Source organism: Poecilia latipinna, unplaced genomic scaffold (assembly GCF_001443285.1).
Source record: "Poecilia latipinna isolate Pla-1442-1.1 unplaced genomic scaffold, P_latipinna-1.0 Scaffold5, whole genome shotgun sequence".
Lineage (NCBI taxonomy): Eukaryota > Metazoa > Chordata > Actinopteri > Cyprinodontiformes > Poeciliidae > Poecilia > Poecilia latipinna.
The window spans coordinates 346,984-371,365 of record NW_015112621.1 but is presented as its reverse complement, the minus strand read 5'-3'; the positions used below and the strand labels follow the sequence as shown (position 1 = coordinate 371,365).

At 37.2% G+C, this 24,382-nt stretch overlaps 1 protein-coding gene across 4 annotated transcripts in view; it reads left to right on the top strand.

Annotated features, from left to right (window-relative positions):
- Nucleotides 1-24,382, top strand: part of nectin1b (nectin cell adhesion molecule 1b) — a 239,319-nt gene that overhangs the window by 199,593 nt on the left and 15,344 nt on the right. The window contains exon 10 of one of the 4 annotated variants that reach the window (XM_015015386.1): nt 11,900-12,012. The exons of 2 other annotated variants lie outside the window; for them this stretch is intronic. In XM_015015386.1, coding sequence (XP_014870872.1) covers nt 11,900-12,012 — 113 coding nt within the window. Of the gene's footprint in view, nt 1-11,899; nt 12,088-24,382 lie in introns of all 4 variants that reach the window. One more of the 4 variants, XM_015015303.1, reaches the window with a different exon arrangement.

The following is a 24,382-nucleotide window of genomic DNA, read 5'->3' as shown; positions in this document are numbered from 1 at the left end:
AAGGAGCTTGTATTTATTTTTTTGCTTGCTTGGTGTTAAAAGCGAACACTGGCCGGTGAATCCGCAGGGGGTTTCGTCTAAGCCTCTTACCTCATCTTCTCCATCAGCTTCTCTCATCTTCGACGTAAACGTGGCAGCCTCATTTCTTCCTCTTTCTGCATCATCTTTTGTTCTGACCTCGCTGCTCTGAACCTCCTGCCTCACCTCTCCTTCACACCATGTAATCCCCTGTAATTGCCTGTGGGTTTTGCCTTGCTAGCATGTGCAGATTCGCTGCAGAATGGCAGTCTGTATGCAATCACCTCCATTATTAATTGTTTGGCTTCGTGTGTGTGCTTCTGCAGACTTGAGTGAATCTTCCTCAGTGGATCAGATGAAGAACATTTTCTTGCTTTGCTTCATGTCTGTTCAGGCCTGCGTCTGCTTGCTGAGAGCTTTTTTGTGGATGCTTTCTGGAGCAAACATATGGTAGTTAACACAAGCCTCTTTCTTTGAATTATAATTACCGATTCTGGCTGTAGAGATGTCATAATACCAACAAACATCTGCTGTTGCAGTGGATGGGAATGTATGAATTCCTTATACATAAACTGAAGGTAATAAGACCCAGATGTCATATGAATTGTCTGCATTTTGACATAAAATTATCCCCACAGTTTCTATCTCTTAAACTTTTGCACATTTTTCCGTGTTACGCGATTTAATATATTCTGGGGGAATTTTACGAGATGCATCAATAAAAAGCTGCACGCAACTGTGCGGTGGAAGGAAAACCAAGCATATTTTCTAAACTTTTTTTTACAAAAAAAAAAATTTTAAATGTTGCGTAAAAGTTGCCTCAATGTTTCCCTGTTGCCACAACCAGCTGCTTTTATGACTCATCTAATTAGAAAACAGAGTCCATGTCGTCCATCGTATTAATTAATCCGAGAAACGGTTTAGATCAGGGGCGACAAACTAATTTTCGTTTTGGGCCAATCATGAGATCAAGTGCTCTTAAAGGGCCAGTTGTGCCAGAATGTATTGATAAAAACCTGTTCAAAAATTAAATAAAATAATATTATTGAACATCTTTTCAGTTCCTCCAGGATTTTGTGTTTTTTTTTTTTTTTGCAATAACAATCAAAGTGTTTGTGGTACTAATTTGGAAATATTTGCAATATTTGCGCTTATTTATGACGGTAAATGCGACTCGTTGTTTCGATCATGGACTATCCAATAGAGGCCGAGTCCGCTGTCTAGTGCAAGTAAGAAAGTTTTTGAGAGAACTCACTAATAAACTCCCAATTATTAGCGCAAAAAGGTTTGGGGATTTGATAATTTTCCATGAATTTCCACGATAATTCTCAAGAAACTGGAGGGACTGAATTATATAATTTAGCACTAAACGAATAAAAACTGCATTGATTTGATTGAAACATAATATTTAAGCGCACTTAATGAATCTAGAGGGCCCATAAAAAGCTTCGGCGGGCCGGATTTTGCCCACGGGTCATGTGTTTGACATCCCTATGTTTACATTTACTCTGATGTGCATTAAACGGTCACAAATTGTCACTTCTTTGTGTTGGTTTTTAACAAAATATCCCAACAAAATGCATTAAAGCTTTTGTGTGTGTTTTTTTATCGTGACAAAATGTTTAAAAAAAAAAGTCCAAGGATTGGGAATAAATTTGCAAGAAAAAAAAGCAGGACTTTAAGTTACAGACAAGTTTAAAACTCAAGAATCTCCCTTTTTAAACGTCTTATTGTATTCCACAGCTTGAAACAGGAATGCACCGATTGCCTGTCATTAAAAAATCATCAGTTTGTAAAACTATAGAATACTGATGCTGAAAGCAAACCACCTTACATACTAATGAAATCCACTCAAGTGCGGGAGCAAAGCGGGTAAAATTGTTTTTGTGGATGTGAATTCAGAAATCATGGCAGTGTTGGTTCCCCTAAATCATTCATGCAACGTCGGATACTCCCCCCCTTTCAGGCTGGGAAGCCTTTTTGCTCCAACACTAAACGAGAATCTTTCTTTTCAAGCCTGAGTTTTAAAGTCGCATAATGATTTTAAAAAAGAAACGCGAAAGCAAAATCAATAATTTACAAGAAATCTGAGCTCTCAACTGCGTTTCGTTTTATGCCTCCAGTTTTTCTCTTTTTTTTTTCAAATCTGATTATATTCTGTGTGACTTCTTAATTTTTAATCTTTTCACAACACATCTGTAAAAATAACCCAGGCTCCGGTAAGTGAATTTAAAACTGAATCTGGAAGAAAGTGGGCATAAACACAAAGCTTTGAATAAAAGTTGTTTCATGTTTTGAGATGAATATTCAATTTAGTTAATTTATCAAAGTATCTGTTTACAGTACAAGTCAGTTTAGGGCACCAGAGAGATATACAAACAGATTTCAAGTTGGAGTAGTTGCATAATTACTTGTACTAGGCGATGAATTTGTATTTATGGAATATCAGTTTGGAGAAATAAAGAAATGCAAACACAGGTTTTATGGATTAAGTATTGTGCATCAGCCTTAGTTTAATAGCACTGGAGACATGATGCCATGAGAAAATGCTTTTCCTCCTACACGTTTAACACAACAGCATGCAGAGTCAACAGTAATGTAAAAACTAGGCCTGTCGCAATAAATCAATTAATTTCTTTTTTCTCTCTCTTTCCACCAAAAACTGGGAGACAAAAGTCTCCAGTCTGGTGCTTTGGTCTCAACTAGCCCTTATGTTGACGGACAGTTTTGTTTATAGAGACTTTATTATTCATTTCATTTGTTATTTCTGTTGTTTTGTTTATGTATTTTGGATATTTAAAATGTTTTCTAGTTCCAGTTAAATGTGTTCTTGAATTATTATTATTGTTATCATTGTTATTATCATGTTATTACCATTAGATGACTTGAAAAAGGTCTCAAAACAATATTATCATTTATTGCAATAACTTCTGTGGACAATTTAGCGTCCAGTAAAATTTGTTATCGTGACAGGCCTAGTCAAAACCCATTGACTGTGTCGAGATTAATCTTTTTTCTTATCACTTTCTGCCATTTTTCTTTGTCCAATGTTTGGTGCTTTGTTGGAAAGTCAAAATGGGAAAGAGTTTCTGCAGTTGGCATCAGTGAGGGTTTCTTCCTGATCAGTCTCTCAGGTTGTTTTCACCTAAGTTGCTACATTTGTTACATTTTCAACTGCTGTGGCTCGCTTCCAAACAAACCAAGCCCTTTAAAAAACCTGTTCCCCTTCTCACCTGTGGGGGCGCTGCATCAATAACCACTGAAGGAAACGACACAAAAACCTCTGCAGAAAAGGCAACTTCCCTCTTCTCAAAATGTAAACAAAAATGGAGTGGCGTCAAATGTTAGCGGTTGCAGGATGTCTGTTTTGTTGTAATTACCCAGAATGCCGCAGTCTTCCTGCTTTTGCCGTTCACATATGAATTCAAACCGACCAGATTTCACTTCAACCAAACCAAGACCCTAGATTTGTGGGCAGGCCAGAGTTTGTTTATTTGGTCTGCATGAGAACCAAAGAACAAATGAACTGGAGTTTGACTGAAGCGAAGAGAAGTGGTGAGAATTTCACCCTTAGATCCTTCAGTTCAGGGCAAGTAAAAATCTTTTGAATCTCCAACTTTTTGTTCACCAAACCTTTAGGATATCTTCAGAAATGTAAGGTGACTGTCTTCCTGCTGCTATCCGCCCATAGCAGCAATGACGCATTGAGAGAGGCCCTGCGTCTGCAGCCCAACAACCAGCAGCTTTCAAAGTCAAAGCAGCCTTTAAGGCGTTCTGAATCTAAGACTTTTAGATTTCTAAGTAGTTTTTGAACTTTTTAGGTCTAATCTTCATAAATGTTTGATCAGCTATGGAATATCCTGTTTGAGTCAGTTTTCCTCTGTACTCCTTTCTTTTTAGAGCCTTTCTCTACCAATAATTTTTTTTTCTTTTTACCTTTTTTTTAATGCATGTGTTTAGGTCAAAATGTAAAGGATTAGAAATATCTGTTGCTGGACATCAGCTTAAATCTTCCTGCCTGGTGTTGTATTTGCAGTCAATACGACAAATCGCCAAGTTGCTTGAACGTGGAGCGGCCATGTTTTGTGCATTTCTCTCTTGGATAAAAGAAATAGAAACCATGAAGTAAATAACACTGGAAGATGAGCAGCAACTCCGTCTGTGAAACTTTAAAATTTAACATGCAACGCTTCCCCTGGAGGAAAATCAGTAATACCAGTGAGTGGATGGAGGTGTTTGTGAAAAACACAGTGGATGCTAATAGAATAAAGACTTTCCAGGCACAGCTTGCTCATTCTGCTGCTGCTGCTGCTGCTGTATTGACAAACGTAGGAGCAGCTTCTTCCCTCCGGCTGTGAGAATGAACTCATCCTCCACTCTCCACCGTAAAAAAAAAAAAGTTTTATTCTTGGACTTGATTATTTATTCATTCATGTATAAATAGTTGTGGGTGTAATTTTTACTGAGCTGCATAATGACTCTTAAACTGAGTCTTTAATCTCGAACCTTGAACCATTTATTTTAATTATCCTGCAGCTTTGCCTCTCAGGTTTGCAAGTTCATTTAAGTAAAGGTGACGCTGTTTTATCCGTTTGTGTTATTTTTGAAATACATTATAAATTATTTAACCTGATTGCTTGTGTTTCAGTAAAATGTATTTCCTTTAATCAGGCTTTTGAACATCAGCTTAGAAAAATAAAAAAATGCATCCTGCATCGACCGAGCTTTCTGCACCTACAACGTGCAAATATTTCACTTTCCCCCCGATGATGCTTTATAAAAAACACTCAAGAATAAATCAGGAACTTTTTTTTTCTTGAGCAAGTGGGTTTTGATTTTCTGTGTACAGTACTCGTCTTCATTTTCAGTGCTCAGAGGGAGCAGGTGTTTAGTTCAGGTAATCCGTAGGAACCGAGGGTAGATTTTCCTCAGATTAATTCCTTATCACCTATAACATTCCACTCAAAGTGTAGTTTAGGGCTGCACTTAAGATGAATAGGATATCAGTGAAGTTCTTAAAACGCTATTTGTGAGGGACACGCATTGACTGCTGAGCTTCAAGTGTTACTAATGATGATTTTCTCTCGGGGGGGAAAACACTGTCTGAGAGTTTTGAAGGCGATGTGGCTGTAATTTTCCCCCTGATTGCACTCTCGTCATGACAAATATTCCATATATTTAAAAACCTGGCGCGTGCCGAGTGTTGGTGCAGAGGAAATATGCAAGAGTGAGATTGGAAAGTAGATTTAAATTATTAAGATAACATTCTGCAATAGCTTCGATCATTTCCATGTAATTTGTTCTCAGATGAAAATAAAAACCTATCAGTGCAAATGGGAATACAACAGGTACCATAACAGTGGAGTTCCTCTCCACTGGCCTATCTGCAGAATATTTTGCATATAGGCTGGACGGCTTCTGTCTTTTGAAATGAGCGTTCTTCTAACCTCTGAGTTTTTGTTAATTTCTAAACAGAGGCTTTATTTTTTAAATAGAAAAATTACATTCCTAAAACTGTTTTCCATTTTCAACCAGTTAATGTCTGTGAAGATTTGTTATCTGCTGTACAACTCTGCATGTACATCCGTTCATTTTTATGTTTTTTACGTGATGCTCGGATGGTTTCAGCTCACGTCCGGTTCATTTTCCTGAGAATATTCGAGTGAGTTTAGTACTCCAACTACCATCAGTCCTTGCAGGGTTTCTTGTTTGTTTCTGTGAGTTTTCGCAGTCAAATTCACTGGTTTTGTGGGGCTGCTTTAGAAAAATTTGCAAGGAATTTTGCAATATCCTTTCATAAAAATAAGTAAAAAGATGGGAAAAATCTAAACACAGACTGGACACAAACATTTTTATTCTTCAAATTTAGCCCAAGTAGCTAAGGTTTGCTGCTGGTCACGTAAGAAAGGCTGAGGCAGCAGTGGAGTAAAAGTAAGAAATACTGCCACCTGCAGGTGAGAGTTGGAAGTCACATAAACCCAACGTTTTGGTTTTTCTATGCAAAAGTTGCAATAAACTCACAATTATATATTCCACCAAAAAAAAGTCGGAGATTACTTGATTTTGCATAAATTAAGGCGAATGCGAAAAACTAAATGGATGACGTGTTTTATAAAATAAAATTTAATAAAAATATCCTTCACTGTCCAACAGTTTGGAAATTCAGGTGAATGTATGATAAATAAACATTCAGCATATTTACACATCCAGTGTAGAGTTTCCACTCAGATCTTATACTAATTCATCAGTTAATCTGATTAATTAGTTCAATCATAAACTTCTCCTCGAAGCAACAAACCCAATTTATATTCTGCTGTTATTTTGAAGGGCAAACCTCAATTTAAAAACAACAAATGAAGCAACACCCTTGTTTAAACACAGATGGATGCGTTTCAACCATCTAGTAAGTCTATATTCAAAATTAAAACAATGTTTTCCTTTAAGATAAAATATGAATTGTGATATTTCCTGATCCAGAACACTTTGACTTAAACAACATTCCTCTCACCGAATGACGCCGACGACACACAACCTGAAACATGAAGGGGGTGCACACTGAAAAAAAAGAAAACGTGATCCAACTTAAAAAAGATAAATAGTTCATTTGTTCCAAGTAATCAAATTAAGTTTATAGAGTAAATATATTAAATTTATTTAGTTGTCATGTTAAACAAATGTAAAATAAATCAAGTTGGACAAACATGTAACTAACTCAAAACTTTTCAGTCGGAGATAAACGGTAAACCTACAGTCAGCTATGCTGCTATTTACACAATAAATGTAAAGCTGTTAAATCTAAATACAGAGAGAGTCTGGAGCCTCATAAAAAAGCTTCTATTTTAAAATTTTGGTGAAATGGTCTGAAGGCCTTTGTACCCAGCAACAGTGTTACTAGGTAACTGGAATGTAACCTCCGATAGCCTGTTTCTCCTTCAGCGACGGCATTATGCTGGTGTCAGCCTGATGGGTGGATAGCTCAATAAAGTGGGAGTTTCTTATAGAACAAAAATAAATCGCATGATAAGATACTAGGTAAGCTTTTTATTAGTGATGAGCATGGCTGTAGCAGCAGCACAAGATCACCGCCTCAATTTAGAGAATTTGAAAAGGCCGTCAACATTTCAAAAACCTTTATGCTCCACGAAACACTGAATGTTCAAAGAACAAAATAAAACCGTTCTGTGTTCCAGTTAGCCTTGGTGTTGCTACAGGTCCGTGTTGCTCTTCTGTAGAGCTCCAGAGTGGTCCTCTCAGTTACTGTCACTGTAATTTTCTTTTCATAAGAACTAAGTTTCACTGAAAAAGTTAAGCTGAGCAGGCAGAACTCTCCTTTTGCAGCCGACAGGCCTCTGCAGACTCAAGTAAACATGCATCTGTTGGTGCTTTTCAAACATCTGCTCATGCATAATTTATGAGTTTATAATTTATAACTTAAGTGTGCATTATTATTTTTTTGGGTGTAACTGTAATTATGTTGTCCAGATCAATGGATTCACAAAATTCATTAATTTAAATCAGGCCTACCTCTACTCAAATGAGTACAAGTTGCTAAAGTAAATCTGTTAAATCACGTGACATTGTTGACGAAATAGGCGACTCAAGAGACTTTTGAGCATCTCCTAAATGAAAAATCAAAGCAAATATGCAGTAAAATAATTTTTAAAAATTACCCTGTGCGTACTTTTCTGGCTTTTAAATTATGGAAAACACATTAATCCCTCAAATTTTACATCTTTTTAAATAAAAACTCTTCACAGCCTAGTTAGAAACGATAATACATTCATGAACTGCTACAGTAAAGTTTTATAAACATAGGACTGAGTGCATATATCTGCAGGTGTGCTTGGTTAGTTTAGGAGGCCCAACACTACTCACAAAAAGTTCAGAATATTTGACTCTCTGGTCAAATTTATGGAAAATGAAGCAAAAAAAAAAAATCATGCCACAATGATATTATCTTATGGCTAATGTCAAACAAAAGTCAACATCAGTGGTGGGTATGCCACAGCAAAAAGCTCAATACCATTTAACGTTTAGCATCAATTACAGCTTGACAACGACGCCTCAGAAAACTGCAAAACAGCCGAAACGCTGAGTTCCTCTAAATGAAGGCTACGCTAATGTAACAATGTAACATTAATTGTTACATTATTGTATCAATCTTAATATAATCTAACATAAAAAAGTAACATTGTTACATTAAAAAAGTAATCTCTGTATTTTGCAATAATTTGCACAAAATCACAATTTTATTACATATGCAGCAGAAAATATTGCAAAATGCGTTCTAGTATTTTATTGCATTATTATTTTATATTTTTTAAATATTGCAGCATTAAAGAACTGATTGAACCAGGATATTTATTGGTTGATTGATGATGAAATGCCTTTTGTTAAGTCAGGTCAGGTTTCTTTTGTAGCTCATTTCAGCAACAAGGCAGTTCAAAGTGCTTTACACCATAAAAACATAATACAGAAACTAATTATGGAACATTTTGTCCAGTGACATAATCAAAATATCCAAGCAAGTTTACAATCAAATATGTTGAGCAGTTTTCCAGTTACAAGGATTCAAAGGCAAGTTGTGAATTATGCATGAAGTCTGGTTCACACGGCACAGTTTTAAAATTGTTGGCTGATTTTCAAAGCCTGAGCGACGACACATAAAGAAAAGAGTTGTGGAAAAAGGTGGACATGTGAATTCAAAAGTTTAGAGAAAGTCACTTTAAGTTTACTGGAAAAGGTCAAAGTGCATTTCAGTTTCATCTTGAATATCCACCCTGAAGCCAAACATCCCCAACTTTTTGTGAGTAGTGCATCCTGTCAGTGTAAATACCTGTTGATAAAACTCTCTCACACACTGTAAGCTACACACACTGCAGTCTCAAAGTTATCCTGCAAGCTAAGGTGTGTTCAGGTCTCATCTAAAACGGGTTTGGAGTGGAGGATAAGTCAAAACACACACACACAACCCACACTGTGTTTGTGCATTTGCTGCTGTTAAAAAGGCCTGAGGCACATAAACAATCTGGGTAGATCTATACATTATGAATTAATAGTTTGGGGTTCAAAAATATGTCCTGCATTAGAACTTATCCTCTCACAGTCTGTCACACGCTGGGAGAAAATGTTCTTTGGCTGAGCAGGAGTGAACGCCAGTTTCCACATGCAGCGCGCACACACACACACACGCACACACACACACACGCACGCACACACACGAGTGTGAGGAGAAAAACGTTACTGGATCTCACATGAAAAACCTTACGTCCACATTTGGGTCCCAAAAATGCATAATGCATATGTCATTTTGCAGCATTATGCTTTAATATGGATTTGTGTATTACACACACACACTGCTGCACTCTTCCTACCATGTATCGATTTAGATCTGATGATTGTTTTGGCACACTTATTGTCTTTTAATCTTTTACTTTTTCATAGTTTCTCTCTAAGTTTTTCATATACAGCTCTAGAAAAAAACCACTGCAGTGAACCCGTTGAAAACCTCCTGGTTCTTCCACCAGATACTGATTTCTGAACTCTTCCCGAGTTAAAACATTAGTATTGTTGTTTCTCAATGAATATGAACTTGTTTTCTTTGGATTATTTGAGGTCTGAAAGCTCTGTATCTTTTTCGGTATTTTGACCATTTCTCATTTTCTGCAGATACATCCTAAATTTTTGCTTTGAATTTCAGAAACATGTTGTCAGTAATTCATAGACTAAAAGAACAATGTTCATTTTACTCAAACATTTACTGATAGAGAGTGAAATCAGAGAAACTGATCTTTTTTTGTGGTCTCTTTATTTTTTAAGAGAGCAGAAATGTGTGTGTGTGTGTATATATATATATATATATATATATATATATATATATATATATATACACACACACACTTGCTGTAATAGTAATTGCCCATTTGGGACTTAATTAAATCTGAACTAAATTATTTGGTCTAAAACAAAAATGTAAATATGTAATAATGATATAAATGTATTTATAACCCCTGTTGGCTATAGAAACATAACTTTAGCCAAGATGTTTACTGCTATTTTAAAACATTTGTTTTAGTCTAAATTATTCCACTGTAGCTCCAGCTGCATGTTTAAGGTTGTTTCTTCAACATGGAGGAAATTTGTGTTGTTGTTTTTGCTTATATAGACAAAAAAAAAAAAAAAAACAATATCCAGGATTAATAATGATAGAAAGTTTAAGTTTTGTCTTCTTCATCTTTTCATTTATGTTTACTCTTACTGGTAACAGACATGTTGCCTGGCTGGATGAAGGTAATTTGATTTTATTATCTAAACCATTTTTTTTACTTGTGGCTGTTTGGAGCGATAATCCTCTAGAAGATGAACTGTCATGCTGGTCTCTGTTGTTGTGCAGCTTATGGCTCTTTTCTTCCAGGCTTGTCCTGGAACCAGTGAACTCTGAGAAGATTCCCAGTTCCCACAGCATGATGCTGCTGCCGCCACGTTAGAGGTGGTGTGTTCAGAGAGATGTACCGCGTCACTTTCACCTGATTGAGGTTTTATTAAAGGTGGATCTCAGAAAAAAGGCAACAAAGAGACACTAGTGGTGCACCGATTACCGATCTTTAAAAAGCCTGACTGATTCTGGCTGATACCTTTTTTTTTGTTTGAAAATTTGCCAAGTATAGCAAGAGAGTCTCTTAGTGGGCAACAGCGGGACGACTTTTGTTAAGTGCAAATGTGCAGACATGACCTGGTGGGCCGGTCGTCTGTCAGTCAAACTTCTGACTGACTGACAGAAGAGGTCAGAGGTTAATTTTTAGATGAGATCAGTGGATACGATCGGCTTCATAAGTATCAGCCGATCACCGATCTCCCAAAGTTAAGGGAATCGGCGCTGATAAATCGGTGCACCCCTAAAAGAGCCTCCAGTTTCACCAGTAAACTTTTATCTGAAGCAACACAAATTTATCTCGATTCCCAACATTTGTGTTTTTACATGCTGTGTCATTTCACACAGCTACTGCAATGAAGAAACGCTCCATCCTTTAGAATTGGCATCATTTTGCTTGTAAGCATCTTTTCTATGAACCAGTGATCTGAGTAACTGTTTTATTGTTGCATACTGACCAGATGTTCATAAGCTCACTCTGTTAATCAATCATCCAGCACGTTTTTAGCAATCAGTGATTAGAAGCTGCTCGAAGTGTCTACATGCATGCTGATATTGCAGAATATCAAAGGAAGCAGCCTGTCCATTAAATTGCCTCTGGGCATGTCTCCATGTTTTGCACAGCAGCCTCGGTCTCTTGGATTCTGTAGCGATCGCATAAATTACAGTCCTTGTGGTTTGAAAGATTGTGTGGACATGCATTCACCATAATTCAATCATTCAAGCTGCATGCACCCAGTGTCTGTTTCATTTTTTTAGTTCCAGGGTTTTTTTTTTTCTTCTTTTATGTTGTTTACATGGCCATCAACTTTAAACACTGCATACATCCTGAGAAATGCACATTAGGCTGCAGACGCAGCTCTATGTGTTTATGAAAACACTTTAATTGAAACATCTCTTTTCTGTTTTCTTTCTAGGAAAACATAGAGCATAAATCCAACATTGTCATTGAGCACAAAGAGCCTATTCCGTCTCTAACCCTTTTGTTTATCACTCCATTTTGATTTGTGTGCTATGTTTTCTCTGTGATATCTCCATCTTCTTCTTGGCTTGTCACTTTTGATAACTTTCAGACATCTTTTCTCGTATATGTTCCACGCCGGCACATTTCGAAATTCCCCACTCCCACCTTGAGTCAACATTGCTCTCTGTCAGGGTGTCTGTCTCTCTCACTCTGTCGTTATTTGGCTGCCTCACTCCTCACACACCTTTCACCTCTCTTGTCTCCAGAACTCTGGCCACAAGGACTGCGATGTCCAGTATGCGGAGCTGGATACTGCAGCTTTGGCCTCGTCTCCCAGCCCACGAAGCTCTGCTCACACTGGCCCGGGGGACCTTGTCGAGTATGCAACCATCCAGCCTAGCTCACACTAGCGCATGCCATTATAGGCCTTTCCCCCTCAGACTTTGGCCTCCAGGTACACAGACTGACGCACTCCAACCCTCCGTTCGTGCCCTCTTTCACTTGCACTGACTCCCCTTTATGTGATCCACAAGGTTCCCTTTTCTGCTTTCCTCTTTGGTCTTGGTCGCCTTTTGATTTCCCCTCTTGCTGCTGTGCAGAAAGTTTGATTGAAGCCAATATATTTTTTTTTTGTCAGGCTGTTATAAAACATAAAGGAACAGCAGTAGAAAGATGTGAATCATATGTGCGAATGACAGTGTGGAGCTTAAATGGCAAAGGCATAACGAGCACTTCAATCATTTAGATCACATGTGTCAAACCTGAGGCTCGTGGGCCAAATCTGGCCCGCCATAGAGCTTTTTCTGTGGCCCTCTAGAGTCTAGACTAAACACCAAGTTACCTTAAATACTATATTATCAATCAAACCAATTTACTTTTTATCTGTTTATTGCCAAATTATATCAATCAGTCCCTCCAGTTTCTTTACAATTATTGTGGAAATACCCACTCTTTTTTGTGCTAATAATTGGGAGTTTATCGCAATTTTTTCTCAAGAATTGTCAAAAACTTTCTTACTTGTACTACACAGTTCATTATCCTGCTGAAAAATGAACAGTTTCAGGTTTTTTGAAGCCTCTACCAGATTTTCTTCCAGTATTACCCGATATTTAGCTCCCTCCATCTTCCCTTCCTAACAGCATTTCTTGTCAGCCAAAAAGAGACCATCATAATGCAGACATGTTGTTTCACCAGTAGGGACACCATGTTCAAAGCGAGGTGGAGTATTTCTGCCACAGGAAGTGTTTTTCAATGAGAACCTAAATGTTTGACTTCAGTCATGTCTGACCTGATCACCTGTTTCCACGTCCGCTGCGTCTCCTCCATGGCTTATTACAATGTTTAAGCAACAATGGCTTTCTTCTCGCCACTCTTTCATAAAGATCACATATACTTTCCAGTTCCTTTTCACAATTACAACCACTTTGTGCTGGTTGGATCATAAAACCCAGTAAAAGGAACAGAAAAGTCAGGTACCATCCAAAGTCAGACTACTATAGCTTACATGAACAGCCTGCGTGCTGAAAGATGTGTTTTCCTCCTTCTTCTCCCCTCTGGCATTAACTGAAATGATTGTGATTGTGCCGTCTGTACTGCAGGTGCACACATAGCGAGGCTAACAGGTAGGATTAGGCTTATTATAAGCTTGGCTGCAGATCCAAAGCTGTGGGTGATGCAGCAGTTCTATATGAAGTATCGCGTTGAATCAAAGAGACCGTGTGGGGTTTTTTTTTTTTTTTTGGGGGGGGGGGGTTACAACAGTTTGGGTCAAAATGATCTCTGAAGGTCGTTGATAATGAAATCTCTGCATCCTAATCTGCCCTGCGCCGCTTAATTAACTGTTTCCATGTGTTTTATTGACGCTAGGTTGTCCACTAATGAAATAAACAAGGAGGGGTTTTAATAAAGCTTGAAAATAAATCAATCAATCAAGTGTGTTTGTGTAGCATATAGCATGAACTGCAAAAACACAAAATCATGCCAAGTATTTTTGGTCCAGTTTCTATTGCAAATATCTTAGTACACTTGAAATATGGGCAACTAACTTAAAAGTAACTTTTATAGCAGCTCATTTTAAGTAAATAATTCCTTAATATTGATGAAAAAGCACTAGGTCCATTGGCAGATATAACATGGGAAAAATGTCTTGTTATAAATGAAACATTCTGCCAATGGAACAAGGTCTTTAATTAATATGAAGGAATTATTTACCTAAATCAAGTCAATATGTCTTGTTGAAAAGTTACTTTGAAGTTAGCTTGTCATGTTTCAAGTTTACTAAGATATTTGCACTAGAAACTAAAACTACAAACTTTTGTGTTTTTGCAGTGAACTTAACATCATATAGTCAACATTTGTTTAAACATTACATTTTGTTACAATCGTCCTTGTGCCTTGAATATGTTGATTAATGTTTCATTTATTTTGGTCCAAAAGCAACTCTAAGCAGGTTTAGTTTAGATTTAAAGGAACTCAGCGTTTCGGCTGTTTTGCAGTTTTATGTGAGTTTGTTCCAGATTTGTGGTGCATAGAAGCTGAATGCTGCATCTCCCCGTTTGGTTCTGGGGATGCAGAGCAGAACCAGACGACCTGAAAGGTCTGGAAGGTTGCTATGACAACAGCAACAGATCATTAATGTATTGTGGTGCTAAACCAATCAGTGATTTATAAACTAACAGTATTTTAAAGTCTATTCTCTGAGCTACAGGGACTTTAGATCTGGCTGATGTGCTCTGACTTCCTGGTTTTAGTCAGAACGGCAGCAGCAGCGTTCTGGATCAGCAGCAGCTTTAGGCAGTTCTATAAAGACACTGTTGCAGTAATCGATGCGACTGAAGATAAATGCCTGGATGAGTTTATATAGAGCTCGCTGAGACGTTTGTCCTCTTCTGGAAATGTTCTTCAGGTGACAGAAGGCCGACTTTGTAACTGTCTTTATGTGGCTCTGAAGGTTCAAGTCAAAGTCCATCACTACAGATTTATAGAGAAAAAAGTCTTAAAATACTTGAAATGAGACAAAACTAACTTACAAGTAACTGTTCAGCAGGATTTAGGTTATTCTAAGTCAATAATTCCTTTATTAATGAAAAAGTTGTAGTTCCATTGCTTATAAGTGGAAAAATCTGCCAATAGAACAAGTATTTTTTTCCTAAATATTAAGGAAATATTTGCTTAAAATAAGTTTTGTCTCATTTCAAGTGTACTGAGATATTTAAATTGTAAACTAAACCAAAAATACTTATTTCGTTTTTGCGTGTCTGACTAGCCGCTGCACTAACAAACATATTTCACACTGAAGATACTTAATGTAAAACAGTGTTTATCTGAACAGTCACTAATATTTTAAACGTGTTCCTCAAGTGATTGGACCTCTTGTAAACCCTGATTAGTAATGGAGCAAAACATGCCCTCATCTACGCGATTATGCCCTGATATGTCATCTGAACCCCACAGGAGAGAGCCGAGCGTGAACCTGCTCCTCAGCATCACTTCACATCTTCACAAACATGCAGCAGAAGAGGGAAGTAAAGCAGTGCAAAGGATCCTGTTGCTAGACCTGTTTCCCTGGTTTCTATGGCAACCACTCAAGTGTTTGGAGAGGAGATGTTTCCCATTTGTAGATTTAAAAAAAAATACACATAGGAACCAAGCTTCAAAATATAACTAGAGAGGCTTGTTTTGTACAGACAGACTAGCTACTGATGCACAAATTAGTACAGAATCATGAAAATTTGGTTTATTTATGAAGCAAACCGGAGCAGCAAGATGAAATAAATCAAGAAATTAACAAAAGGAGTAAAATACTTTGAGATTTAATTTTTTTATGTATTCCAAATAAAAATAAAATCATACTGAACATAACAGGATTACATCAGGATGACAAAAAAAAAAAAACAATCTTCATGAGTTTTTTTAAAACTATGTTCATCTGTCTGTTAATTGTTCCAGATAGTGCGTCCAGCCGCTTCACCTATAAAGTTACACAGTTTACTGTTGAGATTATCGGCAGGTTTTTATACAAAAGACAAACCATATTAAAACTCATCCGGAATTAGACCGAGTCAGAAAATACATTTTGAGACGCCTAACATTGTCAACCATGATGATCTGTTACACCATCCTCCCACTTGTTTTCATATTTGTAGCATAGATGTGTAAAAAGTCTTAAAATAAATCCAACTTTTATTTTAGAAGCATAATCACATTGACATATATATAATGTAAAAAAAATATAATTCCAGTTTTGTCCATGTTTTTAGGAGCGAAAGAGCATTTCACACCAATTTTATTTATTTTTATTTTTCCAATTATTTTTATTTTTGTATTCATTTATTTATTTATTTTTTTATCAGAATCATGAATGACAAACATGCAGCCAATAATTTTAAACCCTTTTGGAAATTGGGCAGAACTTTTTCTTCTCTTCCGTTTCACTGGGTTGGAGTATTTAACCATGAAGGTCTTTGACTGTTCCTGAGATTTTATAGACCTGGAAACACTTTTTTGCTCTCTTCTCTTCAGGTTTTCTGTTGGATTCAGGTCCGATGACTGTGACGGCCATCAGAGAACCTTTTTATGTTGCATCGGTCAGATTCTTCAAATCTTCATCCTGTTAACCTAAAGAGTTAATGATGCTAAGCATGCTAACAAGGTTCCTGTTTTAAACTGAAATGATTGCCTAACAGTAAACTGGCAACAGCTATTGACCCTTTGTAACTCCGTCATTATTCAGTCGAAGCGCCATGAAGTGAACTGAGCTTCTGAAGTTGTTTTTGTCGGTTTATTTATTCATGGCTTCTACATGTTCCAGTCATTTTATTTTGCCTTTGAACGTAACACACCTGGTTGGGGCTCATAGACGGCGGTACAGAAGCTAGAAACAGCTAGCTTAGAAACCGACCCGTTCCTCCTGACGTGTTCATCAAATTATAAACTTTGCCTGAATTCACACCACATTATTTATATCACTGTCATAAACGGCATTTCCCTTTGGGCCAGAGGAGCATTAAAAACGCTAAAAAAAAAAACTGAGATGCTAACCAGGTTTTCTCCGGCTACATGATAGTGCGGCATCGTCTCCATGGTTAGTAATAATTAGACACGCACCTTCTCGATAATGCAATATTTAATATCTTTCTAATAATACTTATGAAGTATATGAACGTTAGTCTTCCTACCTTGTAAAAAGAGTTCGCTGCAAATCCGTGGTCACACTGTGTGCTGCCAGTCATGATGATTGACGGATGCTTTCCATCTTTCCTCGTTAAAAGTCACACAGTAAAATCACAGCTTGGTTTTCTATCCTTGTCTGTTCGTGCAGCTCACCATGCAGCGCCCTACGACCAGTTTTACTGAAAAATCAACTTAATAAAAGTGATATTAGGCCACCACATGTTCGTTTTGTCGAAGGGCTTTACAACCGCCATGTCGGTTGTTTCCGTCATGGCGGAGCGAGCCGAGTTTTGAAGCTAGTGACGTCACGTTTAAAGTGTCAATAAGCACAGTTAAGCAGGTATTTTTCTGACATCTGAAGATAAACTTGGATAGCATGTTCTTTTCTCTTTCCCATTTTGAAGAAAGGCTTGGAGAAATTGCTCTCAGAGTAATTCCATATTTTACCCTGTGGAAAAAGGAAGTCATGGATTACTGTACTGGTACTGATAGATCCAACAAATGTGCCACAGGGGATTTTGTTAACTCCTAATGTGGGACGTTTTCTGCCGAGATTTCGCTGCTGCAATGAAAAAGCCAAAACTCTGCAGGTTTTCTTCGGGATTTAGGTGTGTGGTTTGAAATGGTCATGGAAGTGTAATTTTGTGTCTAGTGAGGCGTTTCTGTATCGACTTGTCCATATATTTTTTTTGCTGTTACCTTGTAAAAAATACTGAGGGGCAACGCATTTTCATTGTGCAGGTGAAATCCACCAGATTTTTGTTTTTAAAGGATTCCATTTTAAAGTGGAATTTCAAAGAATTTATCAAACTATGCTGTCGAACAAAGTTAGGACCTTGGGGGGAAAAAAACAGGCCCACAGCATGACGGGTCCTCCAACCTTGTGGTTTGAAATCTGATACTTACCTGCATCTAATTCTCCTCTACAAAAAGAGAAAAACAATTGCAAAAGAATACAGAGTTGTTCTCCTTGAAGACGGTATTCGGTTGCCAGGAGACGCTTTGTTTTCTGCTTACAGAAATGACTTGCTATGTGAGTCACTGATTCAAACTTCCTCTCTGCTCTGTCAATAATGAAACGCCAAAACAAAAGTGAGATCATTTAAAAATTATTCGACGTGCGTGAAGAACTAGAATAGAATCGTCTCTCTGAGCTGCTTTTAAGTAATAACAAAGCACAACATCAAGGAAACACGTCAGTCAGCAGGTTTACATAGAGCAGATTTATTTATTTACAACCTGCAACTTCAAACTGAACCTTTTCCAAGATAGATTAGGGCTAATTACGAACAATCAAGCCACCTATAAAATCATCTGCATCCGTTTTTGTATTATTATTATCTATTTTTATACCTCAGATGTTGCAGACAACACTGCACTCCTTATTGCTACGTTATTGGGTAAGCCATTGGAAAACGTGAAACCACATCAATTTTCTTTACCTCAGAAATCCTTCCAACTGCAAACAAACTATAAAATGAACCGGATGACGTAGCGAGGGATAGAAATAAACTTTTCACAGCAAAGTCGGTAGCTGCAGGTGGATGCTGGTTGCAGTAAAAGGCTAATTAAAATCTGTGTGTGAGATGACACCCCAGCTGCAGTTTGTAGCAGTTTTATAAATTAGCAGAAAAAGCAGCATCCTCGAAATCTAATGGAGGCTTTATGATTGCAGACAGACTGACAGGAACGCTGTTGTTGCACGGATGCGCTGAGAGATGCATGTGTGAACATGTTGAAGTTGCCGGGACACCGTGTTGTGCCAAAGACGCAGATTTGCTCCTCTGTGTAGATCCTACATGCCGGTGGAATTTTGCTGCAGGGCTTGAACACACCTTTTCCAAAAACAACTTTTGATAATTGCGGTGAAGAGTTCTTTATTATATCTGAGTTTTAAATCTCCGATATGTCATAAACCGGGCTGACATTTTACGTGAAGAGAGACGGCATGTGATTTACATTATTTTCCTAATCAGCAAATATTATCCTGGCCTCCAAAGCTCAACAAGACAGAAATGTTTCATCACAGAGAAAGTGGTTCCTGTTTAAATATTCAGTGCTGATTTCTAGTGACCTTTCCCTGGAAGGAAGCGCGTAAACATCGTGGCAAAATTTACCGGAAGACAAATACAGCTGCTCATACCAACACTTGTCACTTTTCCAGCCAAGGCAGTTCATAATCTTTCCTACATAGTAAAGTTTTCATAATGCTGGAGGTGTTATGTCATGTTTTTTACAAGTTTGTCTTTCCAACTTTGGCTTCTCTGCATGGAATAAAAAAAAAAATTTTCTCCCACTTTTCAGTTTGAATAAACAGAAAGTTGGCAATACGTTTTGATATTTACCCATTTAATTAAAAACAAAGCAGTTATATACAACAGAGGACAATATGTGCAAATCAATGAAATGAAAGGTAGCAGAAGGAAGAAAACAGTCTTATATCAGCCACTTTTATCCCAAAAATACAATCAAAGAATAGAGATTTACAAAAAATAAAAACTAACACAACATGAACTCAAAAAACTATTTATATGGCAACACCAGTAGATGGGATGAAAACGACGTCAGGCTCTTCGCTACTGTTCTGCTTCAATCATGGAAGAAAACTTTTTGAGTTTTTTTAGAGAACAGCTGAATAAATTTGTAAAAATTTGTAAAATTCATCCAGCTGAGGAGATGAGACATAAGATAAGCAAAGATTTGTATCAGTATTTTGGAGAAATCACAGTGGCATAAAGAGAAGCATGCTAGTTTGGTTTAGTGTTATATGCATGTTGAAACTAAATATTAAACTTGATATTTCAGCTGCTAACTATCTGATCACTAGGGCACAATTACAGATATGAAACAAATAAATAAATACAATAAACTGCAGGATTATGACAAAAGTAAGGAACCTCGTCCTGACAGAATTGAACATTTTAGATTCCACACCTTTGATCCTGATACACATGCTCTATTCAAGCCAAAAGTGGGTTTTTTATGCTAATATTTACGGCAAAATAGGAAAGAGCATCTCAGAACTTTAAGCATTCTCATGCATTGTGAATAATTTATTACTGATGAGTGTTTGAGTAGTTCATATTGGAGTTTGCTTTTCAACAATAAGGTGATATCAATGCCATAATTGCGTCAGAAATGCTCCTTTCACAAATTACGGTTTCATTATTTCCAGTCCGTGTTTTAACAAGTCCCTGCTGAACAGTCCAGAAGTATTCAATCATTGCGTTTATTTTAGATTTTGAAGAGGTGATGAACAAATCTGCCTCAACCCATGAAAAAACAGTGCAATGGCCCTTTAGTGTCACTCAGACTGGAAACCAGCAGTAGCATTGCTGGAGGCTAATGGTAATCGGTCACAGTAATCCAGCAACGCATGCAGGTCATTCACGGTTTGTTGGTTTTTGTTTCAGTTATTTACTCTGTAATTCAAGTAAAGGAGTCTTCTTCAGTGCTTCTTGTTCCAGATTATCAGTCAACCCCATAGGTTTTCAAAATAAGAGTCTGAAACAAAGATTTAATAAAAACAATAGTTTTTTTGTTGTTGTTTTTGATTAAAGATTGATGTGGAAGCCTTCATCATTTGTGCAAATATCAAACATAGGATTAAAACTCTGAGAATTAAAAACTACTTATTTTTGTTTTCCTTACTAGAAGAAGAAACATTTAAAAATTACACTGAAAATGGAAGAAAATCCCCCAAAAGTTAGCATCCTAAGCTAGCTGCTGCTGTCCTCAGTTTGTATTCTGCCCACACTATTAATTTGAATTTTTGTATAAAACTCCACCACTCCTCTGTATACTATTAGGAACCTACATTTACATATAATATGAGACAAGGAGGTTGTTGAGTTAACTTTTAGTTGTAATCAGTGAAATAAAATCAGCAAAGTCTTAATCATGTATTTCCTTTGCATCCTTTCATGGTGAAAGTGTTATTACATTATCAGATATAAAAACTTATTTCCCCCAAGGTTAGGTTATCTGCTTAATGTACTGCTACTTAAAATGGCTTCAAGGTGAGCCAGATTTCATTTAGATTAACCCTCACTGCTAAATGTATGCATTTGAGTTGCTGCTTCTTTTATCGGTGTTGCATTTGTGCAAAATTGAACAGAAATGCAAAAGCCTTTTACATCCAATCTGACTGGAAGGTAAATATAATGTACTTTAATTAGAGCTTAATTTTCTGGGCTAAAAATGTAACTCAATGCCTTTTGGGTATTCAAAGAGTTGTTAACGTTCTGCTCCGTTTTATTCACAAAAAGTTTTGCTGAGGGCCAGAGGAAGTGCTCTGTGGATCAGTGGTTTTCTTATTTTAGCTAAATTGTTTTGTTGTGCTTTCACAGCAACCGACCAGCCGAAAGCGACGTCTTCAGGGAACAAATATGGGAAAGCTACGACAGACCAGCAGGAAGTCAACCTTTGGCTGACTCTGCAGCTGCAGTGAAACATAAAAATGTTAAAGCAGGGATGTTTTCGTTTTGGCCCAAATCAAAACGAAAAGGGCCGGTCATGGAAACAGAACCATTAACAAACTGTTAAAATATTAACAAATACCTGTCTCTGCATTTTAGAAATATTTCTTAAAATTTAAATTATTTTCACATTGTTCAGTCCCTTCAGGATTTTGCGATTGATTCTGTGATTTCAATTAAAATCACTAATTTTGTGGATTTAGAAATAGTTTCAAGGAATTTTGCAATATCTACATTTATATATGACATTATTTTTTTACTTTTTGGCAAACTAAAAACTTGACACCACATAAGTCTGAGGCAGCGGTGATGTGAAAGTACAAAATACTGCCACCTACAGGTGGGAGGTGGTGGTGAGTTAAACCCAACGTTTCTGACCATTTTACCGTTATGAATTAGCGAAGAAAAAATGGGAATCTTTTTTAACGTGAGTTTCCACAAACGCAGAATCACAGAAAACTGGCTGGACTGATTGGTGTAATTTACCGTATGGAGTCCAGAGGGCCTCACAAACAGCTACGGCGGACCAGATTTGGCCCCCGGGCCATGAGTTTGACACATGTGTGTTTATTAGCAGCATATAGAAACATTCTGCTGTTTCCTTCCAGATAGTTTTATTTTTATTTCTTTCCGCCTCCAACGCCCAAACAGAAAATAATTGCACTCATTCCTGATAGGATCCCGAAAAGGCTTGTCACACAAAATGTTTACGTAACTCGTCTGTTTTATTTTATGGTGGAATAATTAGAAATGTCATTTTCTGTGGAGCTGTGAAAGCAGAATATCTGCGCTGCCGCAGAACGCGTCTCATGTCTGCTTCACTTGTTCCACAAATTCAACAGAAACATCACAAAGTATCAGTGCAAAGCAATAACGCCGTGTTGTGAAAGGAAAAGTCCTGGGTGACATTTTGGAGTTTCCAATATTTTGGCATCATTACAGGATAAAGGCACATTTATTAATGTAAACAATCAGATATGAAACTAATCTGATAATTTCATAGCAACATGAAATGATTTAATCTAAATCTTTTTCAGTAATTTTATCTTATTTGTAACTAAAAGAAATATTGTTCTACATATTTCCTGTGGCTCAGTAGCTTAATTTATCACCTTTGCACCCGGTTTTGTTTTGGTACGTAAACATTTTTCCTAAAATTAGTATCCAAACGTGTTGTTTGGCTGTTTTGGTGAAAATTTGGATTAAAAATATATTGATTTTTTTTAATGCGATATCACAGAAAGATACAGAATTTAACTTTTAATAACTGGAAGAAAATTGTGATGAAATCCTCTTTCTAGTCTAAAACAAAGCAGGAGAAAACATTTCAGATTTAATGAGTAAATAAAGTTTTACTTTCATAAAAACTGACTGGGTATCAAGTAACATGAAAACACAGATTATGTTTTTTCAAATTCTCTGAGTCAGAAAAACGTTTTTCGTCCAATGTTTTTCAGTTTGAAGTATTGAGATTTTATACTTTAAAAGTGAAACATATTTGCTTTATAAGTTGGGAAGCAGGAGAAGAATTTGTCGGCTTTTAAAGTGTTGCAATTAACATCAGACCAGAATCCGTCCTGATCCTTCACCAAATGCTGTTTTATGACCTTGAATGCAGCTTTAAAACGGTGCAATAAAGTTGTCACTTTAATTTAACTCGTTATTTTAAGAGGAGATCTGGTTTTGTAGCACTGAGAGCAAATTAAATAAGTTGTCTGTGGATACTTCAATCCTGAGTACAGAGAATTTTACAGACAAGGTTTCGCTGCGTTAGAGGTTCAGTCCGTTCGGTCTTTGCTTTCTATTTTCAGAGAATATCTACCAAGTGTTCTGATACACACTTTTTATGTCTAAAATAATCCTGCTTAAAAGCAGAAGTCTAACCTTGTACCGATTTACTTCTTAAGTTCAAATACATCTTTGAGCTTTTGCCTCAAAGATCTGCTATGCATTTTATTTCCTCATCAAAAGATTTTATGCGTGTTGAAAAAGGCCAATAACCCAAATCAGCAAAATTCCTGGGCTCCCTGCCCGGAGTTTGATGTAGTGAAATGTTCATCTGCCCGGGATGCACCGGAGTCCGTCCTGCGCTCAGGCTGCCGACTCACCAAATCCAGCAGCAGTGCAAGTATCTTTCACCATAAATAGTAGATATATGATAATACTGCAGCATATTTTTGGTTAATCACCACCAGTATTTTAAAAGTCCTAACAAGTCGTAACAAAAGCAACAACACTGATTATGTTTATTTCACAAACTGCAGCTGTAGAGGTGATTTTTAACTAATTTCTTACAAAATAAAAGTAGAAAAATCTGGTGTACATATCTGCTAAAACAATCAATAACACCAGTCATAAACTCTAGTTCTGCTTACACTAAATCTCTAAACCAGGGGTGTCAAACTCAATTTCACCAAGGGCCACTTCAGCATGTTGGCCCCCCTCAACGGGCCACATTGACGGTACAAATCAGGAGTGCATCCCTGCTAAAACACACCCCAGACAAAAGGTTGACTTCCTTCAGCCTCCATTACAGACCAGAGAAAACTAAAGAGAATGCAATGTTGTGTTAATCCATTTGAGGAGCCGGCAGTTTATCTTGAGGAAATAAATGACGATGCAGAAGTTAATTAGACTGTAACATGCGCAGTCCGCTGCTCAACCACTGCGGACTGCGAAGACTGAGAAATCGCTGGAAGTAACTCATCCAGCGGATTTAACAAATGGAGCCTTCTGGATTCACGTTACCCAGGAGAGCGGCGTTCTGGAGGAGCTGCAGACGTAACATCTGTCCGTTTCGGAGAAGCGAAACCACGAAAAATAAATAAATAAATAAATAAATAATCCTGGTAAAAGCGCACACCGGACCGCGCAGGGTAAAACACTCAGAGTTCAGTTGATCTGTTTGGATCAGACAGATCCAACTGACTGATGAATTAGCGCAGATTTTTCTGCAGATGGGAACCAGGAGGAAGTGCAAGTGATGCTAATTTAAGTGAAGTCGCTTAATTTAATTTATTAAAAGTTATTGGGGCCTCAGTGGTTTTTGTCACTACGGAGAAAAATGTAGATGCATTTATCTTCATAATTTGTGATGGG